The 21,525-nt window shown below is 43.9% G+C and overlaps 1 protein-coding gene across 2 annotated transcripts in view; it reads left to right on the forward strand.

Annotated features, from left to right (window-relative positions):
* Nucleotides 1-21,525, forward strand: part of ADCYAP1R1 (ADCYAP receptor type I) — a 218,643-nt gene that overhangs the window by 126,892 nt on the left and 70,226 nt on the right. For both annotated transcript variants that reach the window (XM_077267987.1, XM_077267986.1), the window contains exon 4: nucleotides 15,771-15,878. In XM_077267987.1, the coding sequence (XP_077124102.1) occupies nucleotides 15,771-15,878 (108 nt within the window). The remainder of the gene's footprint in view (nucleotides 1-15,770; nucleotides 15,879-21,525) is intronic.

The following is a 21,525-nucleotide window of genomic DNA, read 5'->3' on the forward strand; positions in this document are numbered from 1 at the left end:
GACTCTTCCAGAAAGACGGGGCAAATGGGAAAGGAGGAGGATGAGGACGTCTATATGTTAGGAGAGATATGAAAGTGAGTGCGACAATAGGAGAAAGTGAGGCAATAGGAGAGCCATATTGTGAGGAGGGGAGACGTTGCTCCTGGAATCTCTCTCCTTAACGTTGAAAATGCAGCACGACGAAGGAAACATTGTGGAATGCCCTGGAGCTGGAGAAGGTGCAAAGAGCCAAAATAATGAAAAAGGCATAGAGGATATGAATTGTGAGGAAAGACTAAAAGAATTATTTTTAGTTAGTCTTGAGAAGAGACGTCAGAGGGACGACATCATTAATTGTGCAAGTATGGCCCATAAAAAATGTATGATCAAAAGCTGGTTTATGCAGAACCCCCTCAAAGACAAGGCTCTCACTCTGCCCAGAGAAGGCAGGTTCACTCTCCAGAGGATACAAGGCTTCTCTACCATAGAACTATCATTCTGTGGATTAGTCGTTCCTTTCCATTTCTATGTCCCTTTCCTTTTTCTATGTTCCTTTCCGTTTCTATGTCCCTTTTCTTTTCTATGTCCCTTTTCTATGTCCCTTTCCGTTTCTATGTCCCTTTCCGTTTCTATGTCCTTTTCCGTTTCTATGTCCCTTTCCTTTTCTATCTCCCTTTCAGTTTCTATGTCTCTTTCCTTTTCTATGTCCCTTTCCTTTTCTATGTCCCTTTTCCTTTTTCTATGTCTTTCCTTTTTCTATGTCTCTTTCCGTTTCTATGTTCCTTTCCGTTTCTATGTCCCTTTCCGTTTCTATGTCCTTTTCCATTTCTATGTCCCTTTCCTATCTCCCTTTCAGTTTCTATGTCTCTTTCCTTTTCTATGTCCCTTTCCTTTTTCTATGTCTTTCCTTTTTCTGTCTCTTTCCTTTTTCTATGTCCCTTTCCTTTTCTATGTCCCTTTCCTTTTCTATGTCCCTTTTCTTTTCTATGTCCCTTTCCTTTTCTATGTCCCTTTCCGTTTCTATGTCCCTTTCTGTTTCTATGTCCTTTTCCGTTTCTATGTCCCTTTCCTTTTCTATCTCCCTTTCAGTTTCTATGTCCCTTTCCTTTTCTATGTCCCTTTCCTTTTTCTATGTCTTTCCTTTTTCTATGTCTCTTTCCGTTTCTATGTCCCTTTCCGTTTCTATGTCCCTTTCCGTTTCTATGTCCTTTTCCGTTTCTATGTCCCTTTCCTTTTCTATCTCCCTTTCAGTTTCTATGTCTCTTTCCTTTTCTATGTCCCTTTCCTTTTTCTATGTCTTTCCTTTTTCTGTCTCTTTCCTTTTTCTATGTCCCTTTCCTTTTCTATGTCCCTTTCCTTTTCTATGTCCCTTTTCTTTTCTATGTCCCTTTCCTTTTCTATGTCCCTTTTCTTTTCTATGTCTCTTTCCTTTTCTATGTCCCTTTCCGTTTCTATGTCCCTTTCCTTTTCTATCTCCCTTTCAGTTTCTATGTCTCTTTCCTTTTCTATGTCCCTTTCCTTTTTCTATGTCTTTCCTTTTTCTATGTCCCTTTCCTTTTCTATGTCCCTTTCCTTTTCTATGTCCCTTTCCGTTTCTATGTCCCTTTCTGTTTCTATGTCCTTTTCCGTTTCTATGTCCCTTTCCTTTTCTATCTCCCTTTCAGTTTCTATGTCCCTTTCCTTTTCTATGTCCCTTTCCTTTTTCTATGTCTTTCCTTTTTCTATGTCTCTTTCCGTTTCTATGTCCCTTTCCGTTTCTATGTCCCTTTCCGTTTCTATGTCCTTTTCCGTTTCTATGTCCCTTTCCTTTTCTATCTCCCTTTCAGTTTCTATGTCTCTTTCCTTTTCTATGTCCCTTTCCTTTTTCTATGTCTTTCCTTTTTCTGTCTCTTTCCTTTTTCTATGTCCCTTTCCTTTTCTATGTCCCTTTCCTTTTCTATGTCCCTTTTCTTTTCTATGTCCCTTTCCTTTTCTATGTCCCTTTTCTTTTCTATGTCTCTTTCCTTTTCTATGTCCCTTTCCGTTTCTATGTCCCTTTCCTTTTCTATCTCCCTTTCAGTTTCTATGTCTCTTTCCTTTTCTATGTCCCTTTCCTTTTTCTATGTCTTTCCTTTTTCTATGTCCCTTTCCTTTTCTATGTCCCTTTCCTTTTCTATGTCCCTTTCCTTTTCTATGTCCCTTTTCTTTTCTATGTCTTTCCTTTTCTATGTCCCTTTCCGTTTCTATGTCCCTTTTCTTTTCTATGTCTCTTTCCTTTTTCTATGTCCCTTTCCGTTTCTATGTCCCTTTCCGTTTCTATGTCCCTTTCCGTTTCTATGTCCCTTTCCGTTTCTATGTCCCTTTCCGTTTCTATGTCCTTTTCCGTTTCTATGTCCCTTTCCGTTTCTATGTCCCTTTCCTTTTCTATGTCCTTTTCCTTTTTCTATGTCCCTTTACTCTTCTATGTCCCTTTTCTTTTCTCTTTAAAGGGGTTGTCTCCTACTTTACGAGAAATTACTAATTCACCAGAGAGATGCAAGAAAAAAAAAAAATATATATTTTTTGTTCACGAAGCAGACCCCCCCTCTCCTCCATAATTTGTACTGTGTTCCCTGCCGCTCTCTTCGCTCCCTTTCCTGGTGGGGCCGACAGGTGACCTCTGCAGACAATCAATGGCCGCTGATTGACTGCATGAGTCGCATTTGGTCAAATCTGGAAGAAACAGGAGATTTTTCTCTTACTTTTCCACCATCTTTTTATGTTATATACTGGACAGCCCCTTTAATGTTTCTTTCTTACTTATTTCCTTTGTCTTCCATTACATTTTTGCTTTTCTTGTTTGTTCCCTTTTTACAGTCTCCAATTATCGGGCACGACATTCCCTCCATCGGGATCACCCGTGTATTATAGCGGTATAATATCCAGATGATAAACACCGGCGCTATTATATAGCATGGAGGTGAAGGCTTTATACCGCGCACACAGTAGAGCGCACGTCTCCATAAATACAGAGTATTATATAATCGTCCTCCGATTGCAGTGAAGATATTATTTCCAGGCCTTTTCACCTTGCCGAGCCTTTATTACCGCCCGTTCCCCGCCCGGTATGGCGCTATGCCCCTCTCCTGCTATTGTCAGAGACATCTGGATCTTTTCAACCAGGACAGGATAAAGCCTCTTCCCATTATCAGGATGGGAGGCAGAGGCGGCAGTGAGGAGCCCCAGGAACCCGACCTGGGCCATAATAAACCAGCAGAGCTCCTGCGGAGTAACTACAACCACCAGCGGACACAATCGTGCAACAAAACCTCATTTATAAAGAGCTTCCATCTATTCTATTAGTCTGGAGCCGCAAAGAAATTAAAGAAGTTTTGCAAATTTTCCAACTTTTCCAAAGTAAGAAAAAAAAAGTGGTCCTCCTGCCGGCAAAGGGGGAGACGGCCCTTTCTACTATTATCCACCGCCGTCACCCACATAAGAAGCGGCTTAAATGCAGAGGAAAAGTGAAAGAAAATTGTCAGCAAGCAGAGATCTTGCAAATGGGATTGAAATACAAAGTATATTAGAAAGTTTCAGAACTTTCCATCATCGAGGGATTAAGCGTCACTTCCACGGCACCGGACCGTCCCTTTAATTCTAACTCTAAATTCGTCTTTCATTCATTTGCAGCGAATGGAGACGAGAAAAGACAAAGCGTCAACGGCTTCATTGTGACCCTGGGGAACGTGAAACGCCCGCAGTTTACCTATCTGTCCGGGGTAATGTGCATCAAGGTCAGTTAGGGAGATGGAAGCCAAGAGGTTCTGCAGCAGCCGGCGTCTTGGACATGGATCTTTAGCCAGATGCTGCAGAACCTCTTTTAAAATAGGAAACTAAATTGCTATTTATTCAAGTATTTGCTGAGGATATGATGGTGGGAGAGAAGGAGGAGAATGGACCAGGGGCACGGAGAGGAGCAAAGGAGGAACAACCATGGGGGAAAAGCCATCAGCACCTAAGGGAGAAGGAACTGCGGACTATACAGATCACCCCACCATACAGTGCTCATATCCTTTATTTATTGTCCTTGCTTATAGTACCGCCGGATAATGTACAGCGCCAATATATTACCGCCATTTCCTACCTAATAATGGTGCCCAAATAATACTGTCATATAGAGCTGAAATACTACAGCATTACAGCACCAGAATATTACATCCACACGGTGCCCAAATAATGCTGTCATACAGTGCACACATAACATCACCATACTGAGCCCAAATAATGCTGTCATATGGTGCACACATAATACCGCCATAGATAGACCAAATAATTCTGTCATATGGTGCACACATAATACCGTCATACATAGACCAAATAATGCTGTCATACAGTACCTGCATAATAAAGTCATATATCACAGAAATACTGGACTGAAATATGGCATCCACACAGTCCCCAATAATACTGTCGTACAGTGCACACATAATACCGCCATAGATAGACCAAATATTCTGTCATATGGTGCACACATAATACCGTCATACATAGACGAAATAATGCTGTCGAGAATACGGTGCACACATAATATCACCATACTGAGCCCAAATAATTCTGTCATATGGTGCACACATAATACCGCCATAGATAGACCAAATAATGCTGTCATACAATACCTGCATAACAAAGTCATATATCACAGAAATACTGGACTGAAATATGACATCCATACAGTCCCCAATAATACTGTCATACAGTGCACACATAATACCGCCATACAGAGAATAAATATCACATAAATACCGTAGTGAAACATTACATCTAAATATGAGATCTGCACAGTGCCAAAATAATACTGTCAAACGGTGCTCACATAATACCGCCATACAATGATACACAGGTCAAATATCACATAAATATTGTACTGAAACATTACATCTAAATAAGACATCCGCACAGTCTATTAGTCCCCAAACAAATCTCATACATTGCCTTTGTAACGCAGCCATAGAGTGCAAAAATATTACAGAAATACATTACCAGAATATTACATCCACACATTATCCAATTAACACCGTTATACAGTGCACACGTAATACAGCAATAGTGTATATAATACCGTGCTAACATATCCCAGCCACACAATGTGCTAATAGCCGTCACATACGCCACCTACAGATGTGCAGCGGGTGAGAGCGATGCAGAGTCAGGGACGTTGGGTATTTGGCGCCTCTGGCGGGGCAGGCAGGTGCCATCTTGCACTTTTCTTGCCTCCGTCACTTTATGCAGGAGCTGGAATGTAACTGCCGCAGTGTAAATATTTGTGTCGTTACTGTATCCATAGGACGTACACAGTGTCCTGGATTTACAGGCTGCGGAGGATCAACCTCAGGATCCCGGACCGGGTGACACGATAAATATTCCTGAGCAATGGTCCACAGTGCGGCCATGTGTCTCAATGAATGTCTGGGGGGTGCGAAGAGCAGTTCATCACCGCTCTCATATAGCGCCAGAAACAGACGGAAAGTCGGCCTGAATTTCCAGCGCAGATTTATATCCAAGAAGTATTGTTTCTCCTTGCGGAGATTGACATGCTAAGCATGCCGAGATGAGGAGACTTAAAGATTTACAAACTCTTGGATTTCTGCTGTGGAAGTTCTGCACATTAATATGAGGATCAGAACTTTGCTGCCCACAATCAGTAACGCGCTGCTTCATGTCATTATGTCCCACCGCTCACACTAAGGCCGGCGTCACACCTAACGTATAAAAATACGGTCCTTTTTTTTACAGCCGAAATACACAGAAAAGTTCCTGAACGTTTATCCATATTCAATGCGAGGATGCGATTTTTTTCTCCAAAAACCATCCGTATGGTGAGATTTTCTCGCCAACTTGCAAAATGGACATAGAATGGATCCATGGGCTCAAATGTTCGTGAAAACATATATACAGTCTATATATATATATATATATATATATATATATATATATATATATATATGTCAGTGAGACACCTATATATACATATATTTATATTTAATACAGCACTAGATAGCAGAAAAGCCGGAAATTCAATTGCCGGCTTTTCCTATCTCCTTCCCAAACCCGACAGGATATGAGACATGATTACATACAGTAAACCATTTCATATCCGTTAGATTTTTACATATTCCTCACTACTAATGTTAGAAGTGTTTGTGTGCAAAATTTGGGAGCTCTAGGTGTTAAAATAAAGGGTTAAATTACTGAAAAAACTGGCGTGGGCTCCCACGCAATTTTCTCCACCAGAGCGGTAAAGCCAGTGACTGAGGGCAGATATTAATAGCCAGGAGAGGGTCCATGGTTATTGCCCCCCCCCTGGCTAAAAACATCTGCCCCCAGCCACCCCAGAAAAGGCACATCTGGAAGATGCGACTATTCTGGCACTTGGCCACTCTCTTCCCACTCCCGTGTAGCGGTGGGATATGGGGTAATGGAGGGTTAATGTCACCTTGCTAATGTAAGGTGACATTAAGCCTGGTTGATAATGGAGAGATGTCAATAAGACACCTATCCATTATTAATCCAATAGTAATAAAGGGTTAATAATACACAAATTAAGAATAAAGTATTTTAATTAAATAAATACACATGAGGTTTTATTATCTTTATTGTACGCTCAATCCACCTGAAGACCCTCGTTCTCCTGAAAAAAAAAGGAACATAAAAAAGCAACAATATCCCATACCTGTCCGCCATACAGTCATGTCCCACGATGTAAATCCATCTGAAGGGGTTAAATACATTTACAACCAGGAGCAATGCTAATGCAGCTGCTCATAGCTGTAAAAGATTGGGGAATGAATGGAATGCAGGGAATGTAGCTTCATTGACTTGCGGTGCCGTCATAGAAGCTGCTCTTCCTGGTGGCATGAACTCATATGAACTGTAGCGTGAGAAAATATTCAGAAAAATTCCCACGCTAGAGTTCGTATGAGTTCATGCCACCAGGGGGCGCAGCTTCTATGACGGCACCGCAAGTCAACGAAGCTGCATTCCATTCATTCCCCAGTCTTTACAGCCAGGGGCGGCTGCATTAGCAGGCTCCTGGTTGTAAATGTATTTACCGGCTTTTCTATAGAACACCGCTGCGTATTTCTTTCAAGATGTGATATTCCTGGTAGAGGATCGGGGCTGGAGAAACCCAGATCATACGAGGATTGTCAGAGAATTTCACCAGGAAACTGAAATATCTGACACTGGTGGATGAGAAACGAAGGCGTCCGGCCGTCTGGACAGAAAATGTCACCACTTATTAGTGCAGTTTAAAAGGTTCCAGGAACAATACAAATATTTTATCAAGGCAAAAACCAGCGCGTTTCAGGCCTTTATTATTGGTCCCAGTGCAGTGGATTTTTCATGCAAATCTACAAAGGAACATCTGCAAAAATCTGCGTCTCTCCTTTTGATGTGGAACAGCTGCAGAGAAGCAGTGATGAGATCGGACCCTACCTGTTGTGAACTGTGTTTCTGGGCTCCCTCTGGTGGTCACTAACGGTATTGTGTTAGGTATGTCTTGTTGCAGGCCTGAGCTCCAGCTGTGTCGTTAAGCAGCGGGTGTTTCCTATTTGAGTCTCCTCTGGACTCAGTCTCTTGCCTGGCATCGTTGTATCCAGACCTATTTGGTCTCCTCCGGATTCCTTTCAGTCTGCCTCATGCAAGAAAAGCTAAGTCTGTTTTGTACAATTTGGATCGTTTGCATTATTCAGTATTTTTGTCCAGCTTGCTTTACATTTGTTTTTTGACTCGCTGGAAGCTCTAGGGGGCTGATATTCTCCCTCCACACCGTCAGTCGGTGTGGGGGTTCTTGAATGTTCAGCGTGGATGTTTTGTAGGGTTTTCTGCTAACCGCATAGTCCACTATCTATTTTCTGCTATCTAGACTATTGGGCCTCACTTTGCTGAATCTAGTTCATCTCTACGTTTGTGTTTTCCTCTTGCCTCACCGTTATTATTTGTTGGGGGCTTTCTATATCTTTGGGGTTCAATTTCTCTGGAGGCAAGCGAGGTCTTATTTTTTCCCTCTAGGGGTAGTCAGTTCTCCGGCTGGCTCGAGACGTCTAGAACCAACGTAGGCACGTTCACCGGCTACTTTTAGTTGTTTGTGTCAGGATCAGGTATGCGGTTAGCCCAGTTTCCACCTCCCTAGAGCAGTATTTATATTTTTGCTATCTTGCCGGAATATCAGAGATCCTCTACCACTGGGATCATAACAGTATGCCAGGCCAAAAGAAAATGTTTAATGCATCGCAGAAGCGGTATTAAAAAGAAGTTCTGAGTTGTTTTTTTTTTTGCTGCAGTTTGCCTAGCTTCTTCCATCCCCTTTTTCTCTGAGTGGCTGAAACTCTGCTGCAGATATGAATGTCCATACTCGACTTCTAGTGTGGATCAGCTTGCTGCTAGGGTGCAAAGCATTCAGGATTTTGTTATCCATAGCCCTATGTCTGAACCAAAAATACCTATTCCTGAGCCGTTTTTTGGAGATAGATCTAAATTCCTGAATTTTAGGAATAATTGTAAATTGTTTCTGTCTCTGAAACCTCGTTCCTCTGGTGATTCCGCTCAGCAAGTTAAGATTGTTATTTCCTTCTTGCGCGGCGACCCTCAGGATTGGGCCTTCTCTCTGGCGCCAGGAGATCCTGCATTGGTGAATGTTGATGCGTTTTTCCTGGCGCTTGGTTTGCTTTATGAGGAGCCTAATCTTGAAAATCAGGCTGAAAAAATGTTGCTGGCTATCTCTCAGGGTCAGGACGAAGCTGAGGTATATTGCCAAAAATTTCGGAAATGGTCCGTGCTTACTCAATGGAATGAGTGTGCACTGGCCGCAAATTTCAGAAATGGTCTTTCTGAAGCCATTAAAGATGTGATGGTGGGGTTTCCTATCCCTACAGGTCTGAATGATTCAATGGCTCTGGCCATTCAAATTGATCGACGTTTGCGGGAGCGCAAATCTGATAATCCTTTGGCGGTGCTGTCTGAACGGTCACCTGATTCTATGCAATGTGACAGAATTCTGACCAGAGCCGAGCGACAAAATCATAGACGTCAAAATGGGTTGTGTTTCTACTGTGGTGATTCAACACATGTTATCTCAGCATGCTCTAAACGTTTAAAGAAAAAAGTTAATCCTGTCGCCATTGGTACTTTTCAGCCTAAGTTTATTTTGTCTGTGACTTTAATTTGTTCATTATCTTCTTACTCAGTTATGGCTTTTGTAGATTCTGGTGCTGCTTTAAGTCTGATGGATTTGTCGTTTGCCAAGCGCTGCGGTTTTATCCTGGAGCCTTTGGAAAATCCTATTCCTCTTAGAGGAATTGATTCTACGCCATTGGCAGAGAATAAACCTCAGTATTGGACGCAAGTGACCATGTGCATGACTCCCGTACATCAGGAGGTGATTCGTTTTTTGGTACTGCATAAAATGCATGATGTTGTCGTTTTGGGTCTGCCATGGTTACAGGCCCATAATCCAGTTTTAGATTGGAAAGCTATGACTGTGTCTAGTTGGGGGTGTCAGGGGATTCATGGCGATTCTCCATTGGTGTCTATTGCTTCTTCTACTCCTTCTGAGATCCCTGAGTTTTTGTCAGACTTTCAGGATGTATTTGATGAGGCCAGGTCCAGTGCCCTTCCTCCTCATAGGGACTGTGATTGTGCTATAGATTTGATTCCTGGTAGTAAGTTTCCTAAGGGACGACTCTTTAATTTATCTGTACCAGAGCATGCCGCGATGCGGAGTTATATAAAGGAGTCTTTGGAGAAGGGACATATTCGCCCGTCCTCGTCCCCTCTTGGTGCAGGATTCTTTTTTGTGGGCAAGAAAGACGGGTCTCTGAGACCTTGTATAGATTATCGTCTTCTGAATAAGATCACGGTTAAATTTCAGTATCCTTTGCCATTGTTGTCTGATTTGTTTGCTCGGATTAAGGGATCCAGTTGGTTCACCAAGATAGATCTTCGTGGTGCGTATAACCTTGTGCGCATAAAGCAGGGAGATGAATGGAAAACAGCATTTAATACGCCCGAGGGTCATTTTGAGTACCTGGTGATGCCTTTCGGATTATCTAATGCTCCTTCTGTGTTTCAGTCCTTCATGCATGACATCTTACGGAAATATCTGGATAAATTTATGATTATTTATCTGGATGATATTTTGGTTTTTTCTGATGATTGGGAGTCCCATGTGAAGCAGGTCAGGATGGTGTTTCAGGTTCTGCGGGAGAATGCTTTATTTGTGAAGGGCTCAAAATGTATCTTTGGGGTACAGAAGGTTTCTTTTTTGGGTTTTATTTTTTCCCCTTCTACTGTGGAGATGGACCCAGTTAAGGTCCGTGCCATTCATGACTGGACTCAGCCCACGTCTGTTAAGAGCCTGCAGAAGTTCTTGGGCTTTGCTAATTTTTACCGTCGTTTTATCGCTAATTTCTCCAGCGTGGTTAAACCTTTGACGGATATGACCAAGAAGGGTTCTGATGTTGCAAATTGGTCTCCTGCGGCCGTGGAGGCCTTTCGGGAGCTGAAGCGTCGGTTTTCTTCAGCGCCAGTCTTGTGCCAGCCGGATGTCTCTTCCCTTCCAGGTTGAAGTTGATGCTTCTGAAATTGGTGCAGGGGCTGTTTTGTCGCAAAAAAGTTCTGATGGCTCCGTGATGAAGCCATGCGCCTTCTTTTCAAGGAAATTTTCGCCTGCTGAGCGAAACTACGATGTTGGTAATCGGGAGTTGTTGGCCATGAAGTGGGCATTTGAGGAGTGGCGACATTGGCTCGAGGGAGCTAGACATCGTGTGGTGGTCTTGACTGATCATAAAAATCTGATTTACCTCGAGTCTGCCAAGCGCCTGAATCCTAGACAGGCCCGTTGGTCGTTGTTTTTCTCCTGTTTTGACTTTGTGGTCTCGTACCTGCCTGGTTCGAAGAACGTGAAGGCTGATGCACTTTCTAGGAGTTTTGTGCCTGATTCTCCGGGAGTCTCTGAGCCGGCTGGTATTCTCAGAGAGGGAGTAATTTTGTCTGCCATTTCCCCAGATTTGCGACGAGGGCTGCAAAAATTTCAGGCTGATAGGCCTGATCGTTGTCCACCAGAGAGATTGTTTGTCCCTGATGGATGGACCAACAGAGTTATTTCTGAGGTTCATTCTTCGGTGTTGGCGGGACATCCTGGGATTTTTGGTACCAGAGATTTGGTGGCCAGGTCCTTTTGGTGGCCTTCCTTGTCGTGGGATGTGCGTTCTTTTGTGCAGCCTGTGGGATTTGTGCTCGGGCTAAGCCTTGCTGTTCTCGTGCCAGCGGGTTGCTTTTGCCCTTGCCTATCCCAAAGAGGCCTTGGACGCACATTTCCATGGATTTCATTTCGGATCTTCCGGTGTCTCGGAAGATGTCTGTCATCTGGGTGGTGTGTGATCGTTTTTTTAAAATGGTCCATTTGGTGCCCTTGCCTAAGTTGCCTTCCTCCTCTGATTTGGTCCCTTTGTTCTTTCAGAATGTGGTTCGTTTGCATGGCATCCCTGAGAATATTGTATCTGCCAGAGGATCCCAGTTTGTGTCCAGATTCTGGCGATCCTTTTGTGCTAAGATGGGTATTGATTTGTCTTTTTCGTCGGCTTTTCATCCTCAGACTAATGGCCAGACCGAGCGAACTAATCAGACGTTAGAGACTTATTTGAGATGTTTTGTTTCTGCTGATCAGGACGACTGGGTTACCTTTTTGCCACTGGCCGAGTTTGCCCTTAATAATCGGGCTAGTTCTGCCACCTTGGTTTCACCCTTTTTCTGCAACTCTGGTTTTCATCCTCGTTTCTCCTCGGGTCAGGTTGAACCTTCTGACTGTCCTGGGGTTGATTCTGTGGTGGATAGGTTGCAGCGGATTTGGAACCATGTGGTGGACAATTTGAAATTGTCACAAGACAAGGCCCAGCGGTTTGCCAACCGCCGCCGCGGTGTGGGTCCCCGACTTCGTGTTGGGGATTTGGTTTGGTTGTCTTCTCGGCATGTTCCTTTGAAAGTCTCCTCTCCTAAGTTCAAGCCTCGCTTTATCGGTCCTTATAAGATTTTGGAAATCCTTAACCCGGTGTCTTTTCGCTTGGACCTTCCAGCGTCTTTTGCTATTCATAATGTGTTCCATAGGTCCTTGTTGCGGCGGTACGTGGTGCCTATGGTTCCTGCTGTTGAGCCTCCTACCCCGGTTTTGGTTGAGGGCGAGTTGGAGTACGTGGTGGAGAAGATTCTGGATTCTCGTATCTCTAGACGGAAACTCCAGTATTTAGTTAAGTGGAAAGGCTATGGTCAGGAGGATAATTCCTGGGTTGTCGCCTCTGATGTTCATGCGGCTGATTTGGTTCATGCCTTTCACGCTGCTCATCCTGATCGCCCTGGGGGTCTTGGTGAGGGTTCGGTGACCCCTCCTCAAGGGGGGGGTACTGTTGTGAACTGTGTTTCTGGGCTCCCTCTGGTGGTCACTAACGGTATTGTGTTAGGTATGTCTTGTTGCAGGCCTGAGCTCCAGCTGTGTCGTTAAGCAGCGGGTGTTTCCTATTTGAGTCTCCTCTGGACTCAGTCTCTTGCCTGGCATCGTTGTATCCAGACCTATTTGGTCTCCTCCGGATTCCTATCAGTCTGCCTCATGCAAGAAAAGCTAAGTCTGTTTTGTACAATTTGGATCGTTTGCATTATTCAGTGTTTTTGTCCAGCTTGCTTTACATTTGTTTTTTGACTCGCTGGAAGCTCTAGGGGGCTGATATTCTCCCTCCACACCGTCAGTCGGTGTGGGGGTTCTTGAATGTTCAGCGTGGATGTTTTGTAGGGTTTTCTGCTAACCGCATAGTCCACTATCTATTTTCTGCTATCTAGACTATTGGGCCTCACTTTGCTGAATCTAGTTCATCTCTACGTTTGTGTTTTCCTCTTGCCTCACCGTTATTATTTGTTGGGGGCTTTCTATATCTTTGGGGTTCAATTTCTCTGGAGGCAAGCGAGGTCTTATTTTTTCCCTCTACGGGTAGTCAGTTCTCCGGCTGGCTCGAGACGTCTAGAACCAACGTAGGCACGTTCACCGGCTACTTTTAGTTGTTTGTGTCAGGATCAGGTATGCGGTTAGCCCAGTTTCCACCTCCCTAGAGCAGTATTTATATTTTTGCTACCTTGCCGGAATATCAGAGATCCTCTGCCATTGGGATTATAACACCTACCTGCAGGATTCTGGCTGGTCTGTTTGCTTCTGCTTTTCAATTAAGCAATAAAAAGTGCGCGCACCGAGTCTTTATCAGGCAGATTTCACCTGGAACTCACCTGAAAATGTGGTAAAAAAAAAACAACTAAAATGAATGAACACTTGCGCTGCAATGTAAAAAACAGCTTGCTGTGCATATGATGCTTTTTTTTTTTCTTCCACTTATGGCTTCCAAAAAAATATGAGGCGGATAAATAAGTGCCCAGTAGATTCTGGCAGTTTTCGTTTGGAAGCCTCTCAATATTTTATATGTACAGATATATTAAAAGAAAGACGCTGGCATCAAAGTTACTGCAAAAACGACCATAAAGAGGCCAAAGAAGACGCTTCAGGAAAAATACTTCTGCCTCCAAAACTCAGCAGGTCTGCCAGCTTCTGCAGAACGCAGTGTGCACACGCCCTTATAGTAACACTCGGAGCTTCCCTGGACTACGCACCAGATTTGCTCCATCTGGTTAATAATTTTTTGATGATGTGTTTTGTATCCAGTAACTCGATGACTGCAGCTCCATCTCCCTCTTCCCCCTATAATGAGTTTTACCAACAGCTTGTTAGTTGCTCCCTATTCCCCCTCAGCAAACAGTCATATACACACTATTTAAGAGATTCTGCAGCTCCATCTCCCTCTTCCCCCTTATCACAAGAGTCACAGCTTGTCTTGTAGCTACTGTCTACATCTCCACTAGTGATTCATTACAGAACACCCAATGACGCTCAGGCATAATTTACACTAATAATAACCTCCCTGAGCATCCAGAATCTTATTTTTACCTTCTCCTACTTGGCTCTAGCATTATACTCCTCTGGTATTGGATCAATCACATTTTCTGGCTCTTCAAGGGCGTGTGCACTAATTGTCCCTGGCTCCACCCACGCTTAAGTGCTCTTCTCAATGACTCCTCCCTTACGGAACTTTGTCCAAGCAATAAATTACTTTTTATTACCTAAAGTTCCACCTAAATAACCACAAGCCATTGCCATCGGACACTATTCTGGACATATGACTCGGTGGGTTGCCATCGGGCACTATTCGGGATATAGGACTCGGTGGGAACATCCATACCTGTTACCCTTTGACTCTGCTCCCTGGTGTAGTCCTAAGCCTAGTGATCTAGTGGATTCACATCTCCTGTTCACCTTCTTACATAATTATTCTAGATTCCAAGATGAGCGCAACCTTGTTATTCATTTTATGTTCTAATTTCTTACATTCTGTTCTCCTAGATACTGTTTTGGGAACAAGGCAGCCATGTTTTCTAATCCTGGACATCCCCTTTAAGGATGTTTGTAAACAGTTGATACATGTGATAAGTGTATGAATACAGCATTAAACAGCGGGATTCCGCAATATCTCAGCGCTGCACGCTTTCTCCTGAACTCGGTTTCTCCACAGATACTATGTGCATCTGAGGAAGCTCCAACAGGGCGAAACATCATGCATACTCTTTGAGATTAGTTTTTTGTTTAATAAATCACTACTATTCTTTCATACAAGAGCGCCCGGTTCTGTCTTTATTATTTTACTGGATGGGACCCTACTTGATATAGGAGTGCCTTATCCCAATTTGCATATGAATGTGGCCGCCTGGGACTTGTGGTACTTCTGGCTGCTGCCTGGCCTCGATATGAGTCACCTTGTGTTGTTCCCCCATTACAATGCTGCAGCTTGTCTGGCGCTTTCATCCCCTCCTTCCTCTTTTGGCTCCAAGCGAGAATGATTTACACTCTGTACTGAAGTGTGAACTTTCCACTTGCTGCAGAAGATTCTACATTTCGGAGAAGTGCAATGTGGAAATAAATAAGTAAACAAGTCTCCGTGTTCTCTGCGGCAGCGTCGCCATCCGGGGAAATAGCCGAGCTCATTAGCAGCTTCCCTGCGGCAGGATTTCTGCGCCGGCCGCTGCTAACGAGAACACTGTTTGGCGGGAAATTCTGTTAGATAGTTTAATTATATCTTTTATATTAATGCTATTTTTCATTATTAGTTTTTATTGCTAATATATTAGTTTTGTGTTTATTTATATAACTTTTTATTTTTATTATTTTTTACAAATATATTTATTTATGTTCTAATGTTTTTTACTATTAAAATATTTTTTTTAGGCTTATTATAGTACATGATAATTTAATGTATTTTTTAACTGTGTAGAAGTAGACAGGTCGGCATGGGAAAATAGAAGACGTATAGTCTCCCCCTGAAATCTACTTATTATTTTCATACAGTTTATATAATCTTATGATACTGTTTAATAGTCAGGTTTTGTTTTGAATAATTGAATAATATATCTTGATTGCAGTGTGGTACAGAGCTGCTAATCGCCTTCATAAATATAAAGTTACATGACAAAATTCTATCTACCTGTTGCCGCCACTAGGGGGAGCTCATTGCATACTGTGTTATTATTGAGTTCAAAATGAAACCAATCTGCAATCAGCTCCCTCTAGTGGTTGCCACAACGTACTACAATACAATACAACCAGAACCAGTAAACTTCACCAAAAAAATCTGTGATCATTGCAAAGGTATAGAAAAAAAGAAAGAAAAAAAATTAATCTATCTTTGTTTTAGGATGCCCAGGAATGTGGGATAACATAACCTGCTGGATGCCTGCAGTGGTTGGCAAGATCGCTTTTATTCGATGCCCAGCTTGGTTCAGCATGATCGAGTCTGAGGATGGTAAGAATCAACTGATATTACGTATATCATGTTGCACCATTTGTTCATTATGTCAGTTTTGAGGAAAGCTGGGTGGAGGCTGCAGACAGGATCTTATCGATATTTCTGTATACAAGGAGCTCCCCCTAGTGGTGGCTGCAGACAGAATCTTATCATGTATCTCTGTATACAGGGAGCTCCCCCTAGTGGTGACTGCAGACAGGATCTTATCATGTATCTCTGTATACAGGGAGCTCCCCCTAGTGGTGACTGCAGACAGGATCTTATCATGTATCTCTATATACAGGGAGCTCCCCCTAGTGGTGGCTGCAGACAGGATCTTATCATGTATCTCTGTATACAGGGAGCTCCCCCTAGTGGTGGCTGCAGAGAGAGTATTATCATGTATCTCTGTATACAGGGAGCTCCCCCTAGTGGTGGCTGCAGACAGGATCTTATCATGTATCTCTGTATACAGGGATCTCCCCCTAGTGGTGACTGCAGACAGGATCTTATCATGTATCTCTGTATACAGGGAGCTCCCCCTAGTGGTGACTGCAGACAGGATCTTATCATGTATCTATGTACACGGGGAGCTCCCCATAGTGGTGACTGCAGACAGGATCTTATCATGTATCTCTGTATACAGGGAGCTCCCCCTAGTGGTGGCTGCAGACAGGATCTTATCATGTATCTCTGTATACAGGGAGCTCCCCCTAGTGGTGGCTGCAGACAGGATCTTATCATGTATCTCTGTATACAGGGAGCTCCCCCTAGTGGGGGCTGCAGACAGGATGTTATGTATCTCTGTATACAGGGAGCTCCCCCTAGTGGTGACTGCAGACAGGATCTTATCATGTATCTCTATATACAGGGAGCTCCCCCTAGTGGTGGCTGCAGACAGGATCTTATCATGTATCTCTGTATACAGGGAGCTCCCCTAGTGGTGGCTGCAGACAGGATCTTATCATGTATCTCTGTATACAGGGAGCTCCCCCTAGTGGTGACTGCAGACAGGATCTTATCATGTATCTCTATATACAGGGAGCTCCCCCTAGTGGTGACTGCAGACAGGATCTTATCATGTATCTCTATATACAGGGAGCTCCCCCTAGTGGTGGCTGCAGACAGGATCTTATCATGTATCTCTGTATACAGGGAGCTCCCCCTAGTGGTGACTGCAGACAGGATCTTATCATGTATCTCTGTATACAGGGAGCTCCCCCTAGTGGTGGCTGCAGACAGGATCTTATCATGTATCTCTGTATACAGGGAGCTCCACCTAGTGGTGGCTGCAGACAGGATCTTATCATGTATCTCTATATACAGGGAGCTCCCCCTAGTGGTGGCTGCAGACAGGATCTTATCATGTATCTCTATATACAGGGAGCTCCCCCTAGTGGTGGCTGCAGACAGGATCTTATCATGTATCTCTGTATACAGGGAGCTCCCCTAGTGGTGGCTGCGGACAGGATCTTATCATGTATCTCTGTATACAGGGAGCTCCCCCTAGTGGTGGCTGCAGACAGGATCTTATCATGTATCTCTGTATACAGGGAGCTCCCCCTAGTGGTGGCTGCGGACAGGATCTTATCATGTATCTCTGTATACAGGGAGCTCCCCCTAGTGGTGGCTGCAGACAGAATCTTATCATGTATCTCTGTATACAGGGAGCTCCCCCTAGTGGTGGCTGCAGACAGGATCTTATCATGTATCTCTGTATACAGGGAGCTCCCCCTAGTGGTGGCTGCAGACAGAATCTTATCATGTATCTCTGTACACAGGGAGCTCCCCCTAGTGGTGGCTGCAGACAGGATCTTATCATGTATCTCTGTATACAGGGGGCTCCCCCTAGTGGTGACTACAGACAGGATATTATCATGTACCTCTGTATACAGGGAGCTCCCCCTAGTGGTGGCTGCAGACAGAATCTTATCATGTATCTCTGTATACAGGGAGCTCCCCCTAGTGGTGGGTGCAGACAGGATCTTATCATGTATCTCTGTATACAGGGAGCTCCCCCTAGTGGTGGCTGCAGACAGAATCTTATGTATCTCTGTATACAGGGAGCTCCCCCTAGTGGTGGCTGCAGACAGGATCTTATCATGTATCTCTGTATACAGGGAGCTCCCTCTAGTGGTGACTGCAGACAGGATCTTATCATGTATCTCTATATACAGGGAGCTCCCCCTAGTGGTGACTGCAGACAGGATCTTATCATGTATCTCTATATACAGGGAGCTCCCCCTAGTGGTGACTGCAGACAGGATCTTATCATGTATCTCTATATACAGGGAGCTCCCCCTAGTGGTGGCTGCAGACAGGATCTTATCATGTATCTCTGTATACAGGGAGCTCCACCTAGTGGTGGCTGCAGACAAGATCTTATCATGTATCTCTATATACAGGGAGCTCCCCCTAGTGGTGGCTGCAGACAGGATCTTATCATGCATCTCTGTATACAGGGAGCTCCCCCTAGTGGTGGCTGCAGACAGGATCTTATCATGTATCTCTATATACAGGGAGCTCCCCCTAGTGGTGGCTGCAGACAGGATCTTATCATGTATCTCTGTATACAGGGAGCTCCCCCTAGTGGTGGCTGCAGACAGAATCTTATCATGTATCTCTGTATACAGGGAGCTCCCCCTAGTGGTGGCTGCAGACAGGATCTTATCATGTATCTCTGTATACAGGGAGCTCCCCCTAGTGGTGGCTGCAGACAGAATCTTATCATGTATCTCTGTAAACAGGGAGCTCCCCCTAGTGGTGGCTGCAGACAGAATCTTATCATGTATCTCTGTATACAGGGAGCTCCCTCTAGTGGTGGCTGCAGACAGGATCTTATCATGTATCTCAGTATACAGGGAGCTCCCCCTAGTGGTGACTGCAGACAGGATCTTATCATGTATCTCAGTATACAGGGAGCTCCCCCTAGTGGTGACTGCAGACAGGATCTTATCATGTATCTCGGTATACAGGGAGCTCCCACTAGTGGTGGCTGCAGACAGGATCTTATCATGTATCTCTGTATACAGGGAGCTCCCACTAGTGGTGGCTGCAGACAGGATCTTATCATGTATCTCTGTATACAGGGAGCTCCCCCTAGTGGTGGCTGCAGACAGGATCTTATCATGTATCTCTGTATACAGGGAGCTCCCCCTAGTGGTGGCTGCAGACAGAATCTTATCATGTATCTCTGTATACAGGGAGCTCCCCCTAGTGGTGGCTGCAGACAGGATCTTATCATGTATCTCTGTATACAGGGGGCTCCTCCTAGTGGTGACTACAGACAGGATATTATCATGTACCTCTGTATACAGGGAGCTCCCCCTAGTGGTGGCTGCAGACAAACTAAATTTTTGCAGGGGATTTTGTATCAGAAAAATAGATTTCTCATGACTATGAAGAACAATTGTCAATTTATTTTGCAAAGGATTTTGAACATAAAATTGAAATGGTGTTTACAGTAGCCTCCTCCCTGGTTGACAAAGACATTTCTTTCTATTTCCCTCATCAATGGACATATGGAAAGGGGCTGTTGATTAGGGATAAGTACCCCTTGAAATGAAGACTTTCTCCATTGCCTCCCGGATCCTAGTGCAGCTGCACTTTTGATCAGCCGGTGAGAGATTAGACAGAGCTGAGCGGGCGGCATTATCTGGCATCGCCCGTACCCGCGCCGTCTGTTTCCCGGTTGCTGTGACTACAGAACGAGTCTTCTTTTTGTATCTTGTGCTGTTTGTCTAATTAGGATGCGATAATCAGGTAGTGGCGGTGACAGAACACCTTGACAACGCTTCACTGCATAAAAAACTGATCTAATTCCCTACTTTAAAAAAAATCTGGATTTTATCCACAGCTGTGACATCTCTCCTAGGTCGCCTAGGATAGATGCATTGATTCATGAATACAACTCTAGACCAGCAGTGAAAACTGACATTAGTGTATGATGTGTACCCAACAGCAGCAGATCTCAGAGTATACAGCAAAAGTGCGATGTAAGATTCCATGGGAACTATATACAGTCATTAGCAAAGTTCTCCCCCTAGTGGCCGGTCAGGGTTGCCAATTTGTGCATAAAATTAACATGTTGACTAGTAAGAAGCATTCACTAAAGTGAGGGAACCCTTAACTATTTTAGATTTATATATAGCCACCACTAGAGGGAGCTCACTACATACAGATTTATACAGTCACCACTAGGAGGAGCTCACTACATACAGATTTATACAGCCACCAATAGAGGGAGCTCACTAAATACAGATTATACAGCCACCACTAGAGGGAGCTCACTACATACAGATTTATACAGCCACAACTAGAGGGAGCTCACTATATACAGATTTATACAGTCACCACTAGAGGGAGCTCACTACATACAGATTTATACAGTCACCACTAGAGGGAGCTCACTACATACAGATTTATACAGTCACCACTAGGAGGAGCTTACTACATACAGATTTATACAGCCACCACTAGAGGGAGCTCACTACATACAGATTATACAGCCACCACTAGGGGGAGCTCACTACATACAGATTTATACAGCCACCACTAGGGAGAGCTCACTACATACAGATTTATACAGTCACCACTAGGAGGAGCTCACTACATACAGATTTATACAGCACATACTAGGGGGAGCTCACTACATACAGATTTATACAGCCACCACTAGGGGGAGCTCACTACATACAGATTTATACAGCCACAACTAGGGAGAGCTCACTACATACAGATTTATACAGCCACAACTAGGGAGAGCTCACTATATACAGATTTATACAGCCACAACTAGGGAGAGCTCACTACATACAGATTTATACAGTCACCACTAGGAGGAGCTCACTACATACAGATTTATACAGCACATACTAGGGGGAGCTCACTACATACAGATTTATACAGCCACCACTAGGGGGAGCTCACTACATACAGATTTATACAGCCACAACTAGGGAGAGCTCACTGCATACAGATTTATACAGCCACCACTAGCGGGAGCTCACTACATACAGATTTATACAGCCACCACTAGGAGGAGCTCATTACATACAGATATATACAGCCACCACTAGGGGGACCTCACTATATACAGATTATACAGCCACCAGTAGAGGTAGAGCTCACTATATACAGATTTATACAGCCACCACTAGCGGGAGCTCACTACATACAGATGTATACAGGCACCACTAGAGGGGGCTCACTACATACAGATTTATACAGCCACCACTAGCGGGAGCTCACTTCATACAGATTTATACAGCCACCACTAGGAGGAGCTCATTACATACAGATATATACAGCCACCACTAGGGGGACCTCACTATATACAGATTATACAGCCACCAGTAGAGGTAGAGCGCTACATACAGATTTGTATGGTTACCACAAGGGGGAGCCCAGTATATCCAAATTGTCCATTGTATTTCAGATATTGTTCAATCACACCTATGTTGTACTGCATACTTGTAGATTCAGGTGTTGTATTCATGTAAAATGCAGATCCCAAATGGAATTAGCAGAATATTTGTGCAGCAATCTGCTTAGATTCAGTTGCAGTTAAAAAGAAATGGAATCTTAGGTTCAGTAGGCCTTGCAATGACAATATTTTAACTAATAGTTATGACAGCGCCATCTGCTGGGGTGGGAGGACGTCACA

This window comes from Ranitomeya variabilis, chromosome 6, assembly GCF_051348905.1.
Source record: "Ranitomeya variabilis isolate aRanVar5 chromosome 6, aRanVar5.hap1, whole genome shotgun sequence".
NCBI lineage: Eukaryota > Metazoa > Chordata > Amphibia > Anura > Dendrobatidae > Ranitomeya > Ranitomeya variabilis.